General features: G+C 38.5%; 1 protein-coding gene across 16 annotated transcripts in view; it reads right to left on the bottom strand.

Annotated features, from left to right (window-relative positions):
• The window catches only part of Trip12 (thyroid hormone receptor interactor 12), a 133,140-nt gene that overhangs the window by 17,491 nt on the left and 101,228 nt on the right, over nucleotides 1-14,421 (bottom strand). For all 16 annotated transcript variants that reach the window (XM_052750565.1, XM_052750569.1, XM_052750571.1 and 13 more), the window contains 7 exons: nucleotides 13,635-13,786; nucleotides 11,411-11,553; nucleotides 10,237-10,393; nucleotides 8,019-8,117; nucleotides 2,329-2,443; nucleotides 1,891-2,045; nucleotides 570-734 (listed from right to left, as the gene is read on the bottom strand). In XM_052750565.1, the coding sequence (XP_052606525.1) occupies nucleotides 570-734; nucleotides 1,891-2,045; nucleotides 2,329-2,443; nucleotides 8,019-8,117; nucleotides 10,237-10,393; nucleotides 11,411-11,553; nucleotides 13,635-13,786 (986 nt within the window). The remainder of the gene's footprint in view (nucleotides 1-569; nucleotides 735-1,890; nucleotides 2,046-2,328; nucleotides 2,444-8,018; nucleotides 8,118-10,236; nucleotides 10,394-11,410; nucleotides 11,554-13,634; nucleotides 13,787-14,421) is intronic.

Raw genomic sequence — 14,421 nt, 5'->3', positions numbered from 1 at the left:
ATTAAAAACTATTTCCAAGCTAGGTATAGTGGTATAAACTCACAATACAAGCACAAACTGTGGTAGAGAGGTGGAAGAAGACAGAAACAGAGAAGTATCTTTCTGAAGAATTAATGATAAGGTATCGGATTATCTAAAATTTAAGACAAGTGGTCTTAGAACTTCCATTAGAAGTATATTTTATTTGGAAATCAAGACATCCACTTGCTGTTATTAGCAATTGTCAAATCATGCTGCTATTAGTTTAAAAGATGTATTAAACATCTCTATTAAGATGAAATACTGCTGTGATAAAGAGAGCACTTGTTGCTCTTTCAGAGGGCCTGGGTTCAGTTCCTAGCTCCATGTGGTAACATCTGATATCCTCTTCTGGCTCCCAAGGGGCACTGCATGCAAGTTATATGCAGACACACATGCAGGCAAAACACCCAGAAAGATAAATCATTTTTTTTTAATTAAAAAAAATACTATTATCAAATAAACTAGGTCAAATACAAACCAGTGAACAGGCCTCATAATTCTAGAACAAATAACTGATCTGATCCTCTGGCTGTCTCTTCCAGACCTACCTGGGATTTATCTTGCTCCAGTCTCTTTTTCTGTCTGACAATGTCTTCTAGGTGATATACTGATCTGGCTACAACCGGATCAATGTCAAATAAATCATGAGATGTCAGTGAGGTTTCCTGCCGCAGCATCCACTTATAAAAGGGCAGGCCAAGGGGAAGGTCCACCTGAAAGGGAACAAGCAACATACTTTGTCACAACTAGCTTGTAATAGGCACTTTACAAGAGGTCATTTGAAAAGGTCAAATATTCCCAGGGGGGAAAAAATTAGGAACTGTTTCTATCTTTAAATGAAATTGAGAGCCACAAATCTCTGCCAAAATTTTAGAATGCTAAAGAACCTATTTAAGGGAACTGGAGAGATGGCTCAGTGGTTAAGAACATTGGCAGCTCTTCCAGAGGACCTAGGTTCAATTCCCAGCACCCACATGGCAGCTCATAACTGTCTGTAACTCTAGCAACAAGGGATCTGACATCCTTACACAGGCATACATGCAGACAAAACATCAATGCTCATAAAAAACTATTTTTAAAAAAAGAACCTATTTAAGCGTAACACAAAAAAGAACACCAATGGTGAACATACAATGTCCATAAAGTATTTTACCCGTGTACCTCTGAAACACTACGTGAAGTGTTTGTCAGTGAAATTTTACTTTATTCTGAACCAAGTAAACACAATACAATTCTACTTATATATTTAATATTCTGAAATCAGAGAAGGTAAAATGAAGAACTTACTTAAAACAAAAAATTAAAATGAATGGAACTTCTGAAATAACTAGTGAGCTGTATATATCTCTTAAAAGAGAATGTAAACTTGTGGGCTTATCAAATGAAAATGTTTTACCCATACTGATAAAGTACCTCAGAAAATGTGAGAAGAGGAAATGAAGAAAAGTCCAGAAATATTCAAACCTCCATGAATATTGATTACTTGGTTTATTATCACAAGAGCATTCTAACAGAAATTCAATGAGTTTACCTACAATGCTCATGGCTTTATTGCTGAATTAAAAACATCAAATCGAATCCTGCCAAAAATACAATTAATGCCATCTTTATGTTGCCTGACTCTGAGCCCTGGCTACTAAAGGAATGCTACACAGACTAGAGGTTGGGTGCTATCATCTTGGACACAGGACAGCCTTACTTACATGTGTGCCTCAGAAGCAGAATTGGCATTTTCAATGAAATTCTCAAGCAGTTTGTGCACACATTCAAAATAGAGTGCTCTAAAACACAGCATTGAGTGCAGGGGACTAAGGTACTTTCACAGAACATTGTACAAAATTACAGACAAGCAAACAATCCTAAACTTACCAATCTGAAATCCATGATAGCCTTAGCCATTAATTTTCCTAAGAAGCGAAACTTCATCTTAACCTTTGCGATATGAGCTGGCTTAGCTGTCCTACCAAAGGGAAGCGCAAACAGGCCCTGGAGGTTTTGAATATACTTGGTCCCTTCTTGGCTTCCTGTAAAACGAGCAAGTCACCAAACTTCAGATGAGACTTTCCAAAACAAAACAAAATCTGATAACTAAGAACATTAAGAAATTTAGTTTTCACAAAACTGGATCAACGGCCTCTAAACTAGAAAGCCTTCCCATTGGATAAATGAGAAAATAGGGGTTAAAAAAAAAAAAAAAAAAAAGAAAAGACAGACAAAGACCAAAGCCCCAGCAGGGACTGACTAGGATGTAGGACCCCTTACCTGATCTGAGTAATACAAATCGAGCGACTCACAGCTGCACATTACCTTTTGGATTGCTAAGAGTTACTTCTTCACCTCTCCAGAGACCCAAGTCAGCCCTCTGTAGTTCCTGAGAAACAAGTGCATAAAACTCCAGTGTTGGCCCAAGACCTGTACCAACCTAAAATAAATAAATAAATAAATAAATAAATAAATAAATAAATAAATAAATGGAGAATTATTTTAGAAATTGTGGTGTCATTTTGCCTGGCAACCTCTTGGCTACATGGACATTTGTTTTTTTTGTTTTGTTTTGTTTTTCGAGACAGGGTTTCTCTGTGTAGCTTTGTGCCTTTCCTGGATCTCGCTCTCTAGACCAGGCTGGCCTCGAACTCACAGAGATCCACCTGCCTCTGCCTCCCAAGTGCTGGGATTAAAAGCATGCGCCACCACCGCCCAGCGCACAACATGGACACTTATACAAAGTATTTGCCAGGAAACCTAAGAGATGGTTTCCCAAACTGTCCATTCCCTGAGTCCTGGGCATTGGAAACCCTCTGGCCCCAACATTCCATTTGTATGGCTCAAAATTCCTGCTGAGGTTACCAATTTTGCCTTTAGAGAACAACATGGTACTATTTGTATATGCTATTTTTCTCTTTAAGGGAACTATCATCCCAAAACCAACTAAAGTGCCACCTTCTCAGGAGAAGCCCCCCAACCTCCCCCAAACAATTAGTTTGACTCTTTCCTATGGCATTTTATGGTCTTGCCACAATTCCATTATATACTTGCCTTGTAAGTTTTAAATGAAGAGAATTATTTCGACTGCCTTGAAGCCCCATATAGTCTAACACACATTTAATAGGAGTCTAAGGGGTAAAATTCAAGATCTGAATTCATGTCAGTAACCAGAGTTAGTTAAGTCAGTGGCCTCTTAAGTCCAAGGGTACACTGGAACCCCAAGATAGTTATCATTGTCACACACCATCACAACAATAGGGCTGGGGGTGGGGGGCGGTCCTGGAGCTCCTGATCTGCTAGTTTAAGGGACTAGGCTTTGCTATTTAAAATTATTTAAAGGTGATTGTTCAGTTTACAAAGTTTCTACATGACAGCACCATTATCAATATGCTTGGAGTAGTGTTCACAGACTCAGCATTCCTCCATGTTCTAGCAAGATCTCACCAGTTTTAGTCCATAACAAACAAAGACAAGCAATAATAAACTTACATCACAGTTAAGATTATAATCTGACAATAATCTGCTCAAGTGACCACTCGCTTACAAACATGTGTAAACAAAGGATACTACACTTACTTTTTAAAATAGTCCATTACTATCTCAAGAGTTGATAAAATCTACCATATTTAATTCCTATTTTAAAGCAGTCATTTTGCACCCCAAAAGCACTTTCTGATTAGCTCCCACCCTTTCCACAGGAGTCCACATGAGTAAATGGGTATCACTAACCACGAGTGAATGCTCCAAAAGGTATCTGGTAGTTCACCTTTGGCTTTTCTTACTCCCCACAATCTAAACCAGTCACTATACAATATAAGCTCTGCCTTAAAAATACATTCTAAACTAATGATTCTCCACCACTGAGGATTCATTCTCCTGAATGACCACATACACTAGTGTTCCTAACATCCTACATACCATATTAAGTGACATTTCCTATGAAAAAGTTTTCTTGTTCACTCAAAGCACAGCACATTTTTTTTTTTTTTTACCACAGCCTAATAGCCTATATGATCCCTACTTTCAGTATCACTGACCTTGACTGCTACTGCTCTGTCCTAACTTACTAGTAGCTCTAGCCACTTTGATCCCAAGATAGTTGGAACACACTGCCTGAGCTTCTGCTAGAACCATTCTCCCTAACAGCAGGGACTTGCTTTCAACTCAGATGTCATCTTAGAACCACATTACCATCTTACACAACCTGTTCTATGTCTTTAATCTTTCTTGATCACATAGTTTAAAATGGCGGGATGCGCGCGCACCCTCAAAACTAAAGAAAACCTCCACAATGGTAGTGTAGGGACCTTGTTTATTTTGTTTGCTCACCATTGATTTCCAGCCACTGGAAGAAAGGGAAATTTTAGACATGTAGTAACACTGTTGTCCACAAGGTGGCGCCCTGGGGCCATTTAACTCCCTTTTCCACAAAATTATCCCCAAATAATCCTAATACTCTATTCCTTTCTCTTAAACAGTTATTTCTAAAAGTAAAATGGATTTAACTTAAAGTATTAAATTCTATAAAAAAAAGTATTAAATTCTACAGGTGAATGTCTATGTCACAGCCACTAAAGCACAACACAACTCCCTCCTGAGGCCGGTCAGAAGTATTCTGCCTAGACATTCCACTAATGTACAGCTACTTAGTTGGTCTGGCTTTATCTCCATTTTTAAAGAGAGGAAAATATGATATTCCAGGAATAAAAACAAAGAATAAGAGACTGTCTCAAACAAACAAATATAAAAACCAGCACAATACCACTACCACCAACTTGGCTTAAAATAGTCTTTTTACTTCAAAGTTAACACAAACCAGTATATTTATACGCCAAGCAATGTTCTGTTTATCATATTTTAGTTTGCGAGCCATTCTAGCAAGATGATGTGATGAATATATTTTCCCAATGAAGACGGATTCTGTAACTTCTTTTCAGACTAGGGAAGACCCACTGAACACCATAAACCATTGGTTTCTGCACTAGTAGTTCAAATCTTAACCCTAAGCAGAGCCACTGAAAAGCTGTTCTGAACCCATACGGTTCTCATTTAATAGTTCACGCCTGTTGTGTGTGCATGTGTGAATGAATGCATACATGTATGTGCAATCCAAGTACTCAGGTTTCAACAGACAATTTGTGTTACACATTTCTCTTTTCACTATGTGAGTTTCAGGGAGGCTTAGTGGCAAGTGCCTTTACCCACAGAGCCATCTTCACCAGCCTTATGTTTCATCCCAGCTACAATCTGAAGATGAGAGTGAAAAAAATCCAGCATTCAGAAAAGAAAAACACTGGAATAAGAAAATAGAAAGCATGTTTAATACAGTAAACACACCTGATGGTTCACAGACAGCAAAGGTTTTACAGTCTTACAAATGAGAAATTGGAGTACCATACCCTGTGAGCAAAAACTACTTTGAGGGAGATTTAAAAAAAAAAAATCCAAACCAGTACTAAAAGGCTTATAAACTTATTACCCCTCTCTTTTTCTTCTCCATTTCCCCTGCCTCCAAAACTTTCAAAATAGCACTGGCTTATGTCACTCATCACCAAGGCCCAATCCCTTGGTTCAAGTCTCAATCTGCTGGAAAACATCTCTCTCTTTCCATTAAGAGTCTTTGCAAGGCTTAACTCCCTGTCTGAATGCCTCATTCGTGTGGCACCTACATCAATTATTTGCAATGCCCTTTTGCTTTTGCACCTGATCTGTAAGAATGGGACAGTTCTGCCATAATATGGATCACTGACACATAATACACTTCTCCGGACACAAACCTCTATATATTTTTTTTCTGGGGACTGTGGGCCCTTAGAGCTTTTCAAGGAAAGTTTTTATAAGATTATGTTTAAGAAACTGAGTAAAAACTTAAAGCCATGACTACAATTATTTAAATAGCTACTGGTAATACTGTAGACAAAACTATTAAACTTACACTGTGTTTACTATTATACAGTATTCTAACTTCATACATAAACATAAGAACTTAGCTACAACTTTGAGGTACTTCTATTATCCACATTTTTTACAAAAGAAAATAGGAGCAAAGCAGTGCAGATTCAATGGAGTTAAAATCACCAAGTTTGTCTTTACACAGAAAGCCATTACTTGAATCTCTTGGCACACTGCCCTTTTCTGTCTGATGAAAACCATCTCATGGGGTTGGAGAGATGGCTCAGCAGTTAAAAGCACTGAATGCTCTTAGAGGACCAAGGTTCAATTCCCAGAACCCACATGGCAGCTAACAACTGTCTGTAACTCCAGTTCTGTGGCAAAACACCAATGCACATAAAAAATTAAAAATAAATTTAAAAAAAGAAAAAGAAAGCCATTCTTTTTTTCTAAGAAAGGAGAGAGGAAAGAAAGAAAGAAAGGAAGGAAGGAAGGAAGGAAGGAAGGAAGGAAGGAAGGAAGGAAGGAAGGAAGGACAAAAGAGGGGAGGAGGCAGAGAGGGAAAGAGAGAAGGAGGGAGGGTCTCAAACTATATTAATGTGAAATGATCATTGAATATGGACTAAAATAACAAAACACAGGATTTAAAATCTGAGATATCATTCATGGGAAATCTTACAATGCAAACACATGAAAGAAAAAATTATCAACTAGATAAATGATAAACTGAAAGGAAATGACAAGTCATTTATAAATCCAGTTAACAAAACTTTTTTTTTCCTTTTTGGTTTTTCAAGACAAGGTCTTTGTGTGTGTAACAGCCCCAGCTGTCCTAAAACTCAGTATGTAGACTATACTAGTCTCAAACTCAGAGATATGCCTGCCTCTGCCTCCCAAGTGCTGGGATTAACTTAATTCAATGGTAAAGCAAAACCAAATTAAACACTAAAAAGTCTCAGAAACTTTTCCAAAATGGCTAAGTGACCAACAACAATGCAAAAACTATGTTTTCAATACAAGGAAAATGCTAATTCAAATCATACCAAGATTCTACTACTAACTCATTACTAATTTCAATTCTTAAAACTGAAAAACCTGGTAACAGCAAGTACAGAGTAAGAACATAAAACACTGGACTCAGAAATAACATCACTGGGAAAGTGAAAGACCTGGTACCAACACTGATGTACAGTATGGTATTTTTTAGTAAAATTAAAATATATTACCAAATGACTTAGTAATCGAGATATATATCCAAGAGAACTACAAGTATGTTTATTAAAGAAAGACTTGGGGCATGAAAGTTATAACAATGAAAAAACTGAAAAGAATGCAAACACCCCTACTAAGTGATTAACACGTAGTAAGCCACCTGTGAGATAAAATGCTCAAGGAAAAAAAATTTGAAAATTAAAACAAAACAAACCACACACAACATGAATGAGGCTCATGTGCATTGCAGAAGTGAAAAAAGAGCAACACAACAGCCACATTATTGCATGAACGCATTTATTGATGAGCTTGTAAAACTAGCAAAACAACTTAGCAAACTAGACCTGTGGCTGCCAGGGCAGTCTTTACAGAGATGGATAGTCTCCACTTGCCATGGTGGAGATGGCTCCATGTCAACTCTTAGAGAATGCTTTTACAGTGTACACTGTATTCTGTATCAATAAACTAACTCTGAAAATGCAGTCTAAGCATTTCTCAATTACTGATTCTTAGGATAGCCTCTCATTTCATGAACATTATACAGGTATGTGCGTAATTATGCCAAGAAAAAAATCCTGATTCTGATTTTGCATTTAAACCCCTGAAAAACATAGAACTTAAAACATATCATAAGCCAAGTGGTGGAGACGCACGCCTTTAATCCTAGCACTCAGGAGGCAGAGCCAGGCAGATCTCTGTGAGTTCTCAATCCAGGACAGGCACCAGAACTACACGGAGAAACCGTGTCTCGAAAAAACAAACAAACACACAAAGCATATCATTAAAGAGAAAGTAGACCAAAATTTTTTAAAGCTAAATTTCCCAACTGCCTTTCAGAATTTCATAGTATCAATATGCACAAATGACATTTTATCAATAGCGTAAGTTACAAGGAGTCCAAAACTCACCTCATTTTCATACTGGATTTCTAACATTGCCCGTGAACTCCCAAGGTCCTGCATCACGGACTCAGCTTGTTTTAGCAGCTCCTCTCTGTTCACAGTGCGCTAACAAAGGAAATTGATGTGAAGAAATAATGCTTCAGGTATCACTTACTGCAGTGCAAAATAGATTTCACTGTTAGAAAAGTACTCCTTTAAGCACATCCCTTAGGAAGGTTAAAGTGGCTGCACTGTTAAAGACATTAACCAGTCCCTGAAACTGACCCGACTCACTACCCTCCATGTCAGATTAAAAAATATAAAGCTGAGAGTCCCTCTCAGGGAAAGTAAAGCTGAGCTGCACAGAAGACTCAGATGAGCTGACTTGCCAAGACTTGGAAAAGCTGAGTTGCAAAGAACATTCTCAGAGGAGAAAAGCTGCAGAGAGAGACCAGCACAGTTACCTGGAAGAAACAGAAACCAACTGAGCTGCCTGTAAGAGGTTTAGACCAACTGAGCAACCCGGAAAGGACACTCTCCAAACTGTTGAGCTGCCTATAGACTGTGCAGTGTGCTCCAGGTTCCCAGCTTTGTCACCCATTCTAGGGTGGGCTTTGATAATGCAACTATCTTTTGAGTAATTTCTGCTTCTATAAGTAACCCCTCACCCATATTCCTGTAAGTAACCCTAATAAAACTCATCTTCGCCACACTGGACATCTGTACTTTGTTCTGTTCTGGAACTCCATAACTGGGGTGAGAAGATGTGTGTTGTGTCTCCCCAGGAAAAGTTTTGTCACACAACAAGTATTCTCTCAATATATGAAAGAAAGCTAGATATAAGCATAATTACTGATATAACCTGATCCATGGCAAGTTTAGAAAATTCAAGTCAGAGGAAAGATCTTTGCTACTTTGCCAAACAGTGATATAATTCAGTGCTCCAGCTACATAAAATATCCTTGGGCACATTTATACTTTGATGATAGGGAAGTAGGTGTGGAGACTACAGAGGAGACAGGCAAGCTATTTCTCTAGGCTCTAAACTGCCAAGAACAAGATGCCTCCTAATGAGATCATGAGGATGACAAAAGTCCTGCTATTTCCAAACATAGAGCACTGCTACTGATGGAAATCTTCATGAGATAAAGAAATAACATGATCTGCTGCTAAGTACAGTAACCTGGGTATGTATGTTTGTTTCTAATTACAATCACTCCTTCTACCTTTTGTTATCCCTAATAGGATTTTTGGGATTAAAAACTTGGAAGCCGTGAGATAGATAGATAGATAGATAGATAGATAGATAGATAGATAGATAGATAGATAGATAGATGATAGATAAGAACAGTGGAAGTCAGCCAGGCGGTGGTGCACACCTTTAATCCCAGCACTTGAGAGGCAGAGGCACGAGGATTTCTGAGTTCAAGACCAGCCTGGTCTACAGAGTGAGTTCCAGGACAGCCAGGGATACACAGAGAAATCCTGTCTGGAAACACACACACACACACACACCCCAAATAAAACAGTGCGGGTCAAAGGACACACACGGACGGACACACACACACACACACACACACACACACACACACACACACACACACCAAATAAAACAGTGCGGGTCAAAGGGCTGGGATTGGTTTCACATGAAATGGCTTCGGTACAACTGCAAGCTAAGATGAGAAGCCCAGGAGACGATAAAGTCAGCAACACTGGAGCTGACTGGGACAGACTCAAAATATGCAAGGGATTCTGTTTCACTCTTCCAAATGGGCTGACATGCTAAGGGAGTAAAATGCATCTAATACACAGAGTCAATTTTAAAAGAGAAGCTTTTCAATATAAAAAGAAAGAAATTAAGGTGTTAAGCATCATGGTAACTAAATGAAGTATGTTATTTCAGAAATAACAGAAGACAAAAATTAAAAAAAAATAATAGACAATATAGTTTTAAGAGGCTCAATGGGAAATTTTACTAACGGGTGATTTTTAAAAGATAGAATGATAAAGTTCAGCAATTAAGAGTAACTGCTACTTGGTTCCCAGCCCCTTCATCAGGCAGCTCACAACTTCCAGCTGAAGGGGATCCAATACCTTTTCTTCTAGCCACATGCATAAACACTCACACAGACAAAAGAATCAAGTGAAAGCTGTTACTCCACAGGCATAATCAGATGCAGTATTTTAGGTTCTGCCTTTAATTTAAAAAGCTCAGCATCAATAAACTCTCTTAGGAAATACTTACCTTTTTTCTATCCAATCTAGGTGCAACTCTGCTGTCTTGCGAATCAGACTGGTTGATTTCAGGGTTGGTATCAAGAAGTCGTTGCATGGCCCGGTCCCGATCAAATGCAGTTACATAAAAAAGCATTTGTCGGGTATCAAAAGGAAAGAAAAATGGGCTATAAAAGATAAAATACAAATTTATCATCTGGGTGAGAATCAGAAGACATTTTAAAAACTTCAAAATCTGTATTGAAAACAACTTCTGATATAATAAACTATGATGTACACCTTTAACCCCAGCACTGGGGAGGCAGAGATGGGAGGATCTCCAAGTTCAGCCAATCTGGTCTACATAACAAGCTCCAGGACAGCCACGACTACATAGAGGGACCCTGTCTCCACACACACACAAATTCTGTAACTGTTTTGTTGCCATGGAGTTTTACTATGCTGCCCAGATTGGCTTTAAACTCTTAGGAAGGACAGTCCTCCTAAAACATCTCTAATGGAAGGGCCTAGAGGAGTATGCCATTACAACACCACACCTGGCTGTTGTTGAAATTACTAAATGTTGAGCAATCATGTATTCTACATGCCTTTCCACATGAAATCTACAACTGGATATCCACAATCACCTTAAACGTATTCCAAAGCTTTTTGGATATGCAAGCCCTCATGCCATACAAGCTCGACAACATTCCAGACTCCAAATACAAAAGTACTTCATGCACCACAGGCTTAGCATTAAAAAAATCATTGCCAAGAACAAGCTCCTTGTTTTCAAAGAATGAATCCTACAGCCAAGACACTTCCTACAATGACTTTAAAGGTTTGATTTTATTTTTATTTTTGAGAAAAGCTGTTGAAACGACCACCTGAATCTCTGTTTTTCACAATATGGCAGCCTGTAGGGGATATGGTGAATCCAAGTGAAAAACCTCAATTTCTAACTTATTTTTACCACAACTAATAATAGGCCTATAGTATCTAGTTCAAAAACAGCTCAGAAAACCAAGCAGCCACATCTCTGGAGTATGATCCTCAGTCAAATATCTTTCAGTGGGTTTGCCAAGTTGTCAACAAATACTACAATATTGGTAAAGATATGAACAAGTCAACTACAACATTTCTATCACAAATCAAAGACCAACACCATGCTAACATTTACAAGTTTATCAAAGAGACTGTCTTACCAGGTTTTTCCTAGCTCAGTGAGCCATGTTGGGATGTTTCCTGTCATGATTACTAGAGGATCTTGAAGCTGCCTATTCGCTTTTGCTGTTAACTTACTGTTAATAAATTCACTAGTTGGAATAATCTCCTTGCACATCGCGTTCTGTAAAATTGAAAACAAAAAAGAAGTTCAAAAATGTCTTCCTTTATCCATAAGTCAGTCAGTCTGTAGATTTCACCTGTGTTTTTACATGCAATATCCAGTCCCTCAATGATATTTCCCACTTCTGAAACTTCTTGTATCCAAACCCCATGAAAGCTGTTTCCTTCACTCTTCCCCATACTACACAAATAAGAAATGAGGTATGCAACTGTTTACTCATGAAGAAATGAGTGCTGGCTAGATTTATGTCAACTTGACAGAAGGGAAACCTCAACTTGCTTTTGGTCGTAGTATTTCATCCCAGCAACAGAAACCCTAACTAGGACAGAAACTGGTACTGGGACTATGAGATATTGCTGTGACAGACCTTGACCATGTTATGTTATCTTCTGGAGGACTATGGAAGCATCTTTGACCTTTGGGCTGGAAAAGTTAGTGAACATTCAAACCTTAGTTAACTGTGCTGTGGGAGTGTGGAGGATAAGAATTTTGAGTTATGCAGAGGATGGAAGCCTGGCTTGGAAAGTTTTGGGAACACTTCATTATCTATCATTATCAGAGCCACTACATATTTTGAATTTAAGAGCCTCTGGCTCTTGTCAGCTAGAGCTCAAGACTCAGCTGTGACTAACAGGAGACCAGCACCACTGCAGTGAAACCTTTGTGTTACTGGGACAACTGATGCTGGTCTGCTGGACCTAAGAAATTAGCAGTGGTTAAGAAGAAACTAGCATCACTGAGGTGAAATCTTCTGGGAAATGTTTCCTCAGTCAGCACACAAAAGCTGTGTTCCAGAGGTGAACAAAGTTTTATCTTGAGCTGGCAGCTGAACTTGGTGATGTACACGTCACCTAGGTGGTACTATTTTGAACATATGAGGGGATCATGAAAAGCAGGTGAGGCTTCACACTGTGGGGCTGTGGGGCATGGCTTAAGTTACTGAAGAGAATTGAGCCCAGGAGAGGCTGCTGGTTAAAGTGCAGCCCAGTTGCAAAAGACCCCAGCATTTTGGAGATGCCAGTACCATGGGATGATCACCAAGGAAAGCAGCAGAAATGAGGTAGAGCTCAGAAGACAAGCAATATGCCTGGTAGAGGGAGTTGGAGAAGTGACCCAATCCCCTTGGAGGAACCGTAAGAGTGAGTGAATCCCAGATATTGGAAATTGAGTAATTTACACTGTTAAGAATTTAGTCTTGCTTTGTTCAGATTATGACTGTGCCCTGGTTATTCCCTCTTGAAAAAAATAAAAGTACTTAATTTTGATTTTTGCAGTAGCCCACAATTGAGACTTTGAACTTTTAAAAGAGATTTTGGATTTTTAAAGAGAATGGATATTTTTTAAAAAACTGTGGAACTTTATGTTTTATATTGTGATAATATTAACATGTGAGCTTGGGGATGAATAAGAAAAAAGATTGTGGTTTAACAGTGATATGCTTGTGTGTCAAGTTGACACGGGATCAACTGTGCTGGCTAGTTTTATGTCAAGTTGACATAAGCTATGTATACTCATTTGAGATGAAGAAACATCAATTGAGAAATATTTACATAAAACTGGACTGCAGGCAAGCCTGCAGGATATTTCTTAATTAGTGATTAATGTGGGAGGCACAGTCCATCATGGTTTTGGCCACCACAAGGCTGGTGGTCCTGGATTTTATGAAACAGTAGGCTGAGCAAACCACCATAAGAACAAGCCAGTAAAGTAAACAGCACTCTTAAATGGTCTTTGTATCAGCTGCTGCCTCCTCCAGGTTCCTGACTTGCTTGAGTTCCTGCCTGGACATACTTCAGTGATAAACAGTGATGTGGAAGTGGAAGCCAGATAAACCCTTTTCTACGCAACTTGCTTTTGGTCATAGTATTTCATCGCAGTGATAGAAACCCTAACTAGAATGAAATGTTTGGTTATTTCTTTTTTAAAAAAAAAGACTGAATCCAAGAATATAAGTTCCACAAAATGAGTTCATTGTGTACTTTTAGTGAATCACTGTTTCTATTTCTAGTATAATAGAACATTCATTTACTAAACAGAAAACTGTAAGGTGACACAGGATTTCATGAAGAGACATTACTCACATCATACAGGTAATACCAGTATCGACTGATGGCATGTAAAACTCTTAAAAGGAGGATCACATCTAAGGATGGGTCTTCAAAGGTGATATTTTCAGGTGGTGTGGGAATGAGGTAAACTTCTAAAGGATTTGCTACTGATGGGCACACTCCATCTAAAGGATAAAGCAAGTTTCAGTTTTGATCAAAGTAGCAATAGCTAAACCTTCAGACCCAGAGTCATCTTTACTATCTGAAGCTGTGTCATGTTTAACTTCTTGATATCTCAATGCTATCAGACATTTCTTCCCTTTTAACCTTGTGCACAGTAACACACAGGCATATAAAATGTTCAAGTTCACCTGAACACACATACACAAACAACAGTAGAAAAATAACTCCTTTGCATTCTCTTCTTGTGTAGAGACACACTGTAGCTGTCCTATGAGGTTAAGAGCCAATCTGTTTGTTGGTGACCTTTCGAAGAAAGCCTTCAACATTTTTTTCTTTAGTGAATGAATGCATTTAACCCCTCATGAAGTCATGAATTCTTTTTTTTTTTTTTTTTTTTTTTTTTTTTTTTTTTTTTTTTTGGTTTTTCAAGACAGGGTTTCTCTGTGTAGCTTTGCGCCTCTCCTGGGACTCACTTGGTAGCCCAGGCTGGCCTCGAACTCACAGAGATCCGCCTGGCTCTGCCTCCCGAGTGCTGGGATTAAAGGCGTGCGCCACCACCGCCCGGCAAAGTCATGAATTCTTAAAATATTATAAGACTGTCCTCCTAATCTATTTTCCAGTTTTAATTTTATAGATA

This window comes from Peromyscus californicus, unplaced genomic scaffold (genome assembly GCF_007827085.1).
Source record: "Peromyscus californicus insignis strain IS unplaced genomic scaffold, ASM782708v3 Scaffold_21__1_contigs__length_65335640, whole genome shotgun sequence".
NCBI classification, from domain to species: domain Eukaryota; kingdom Metazoa; phylum Chordata; class Mammalia; order Rodentia; family Cricetidae; genus Peromyscus; species Peromyscus californicus.
This window is presented reverse-complemented; position numbering and strand designations above follow the sequence as displayed.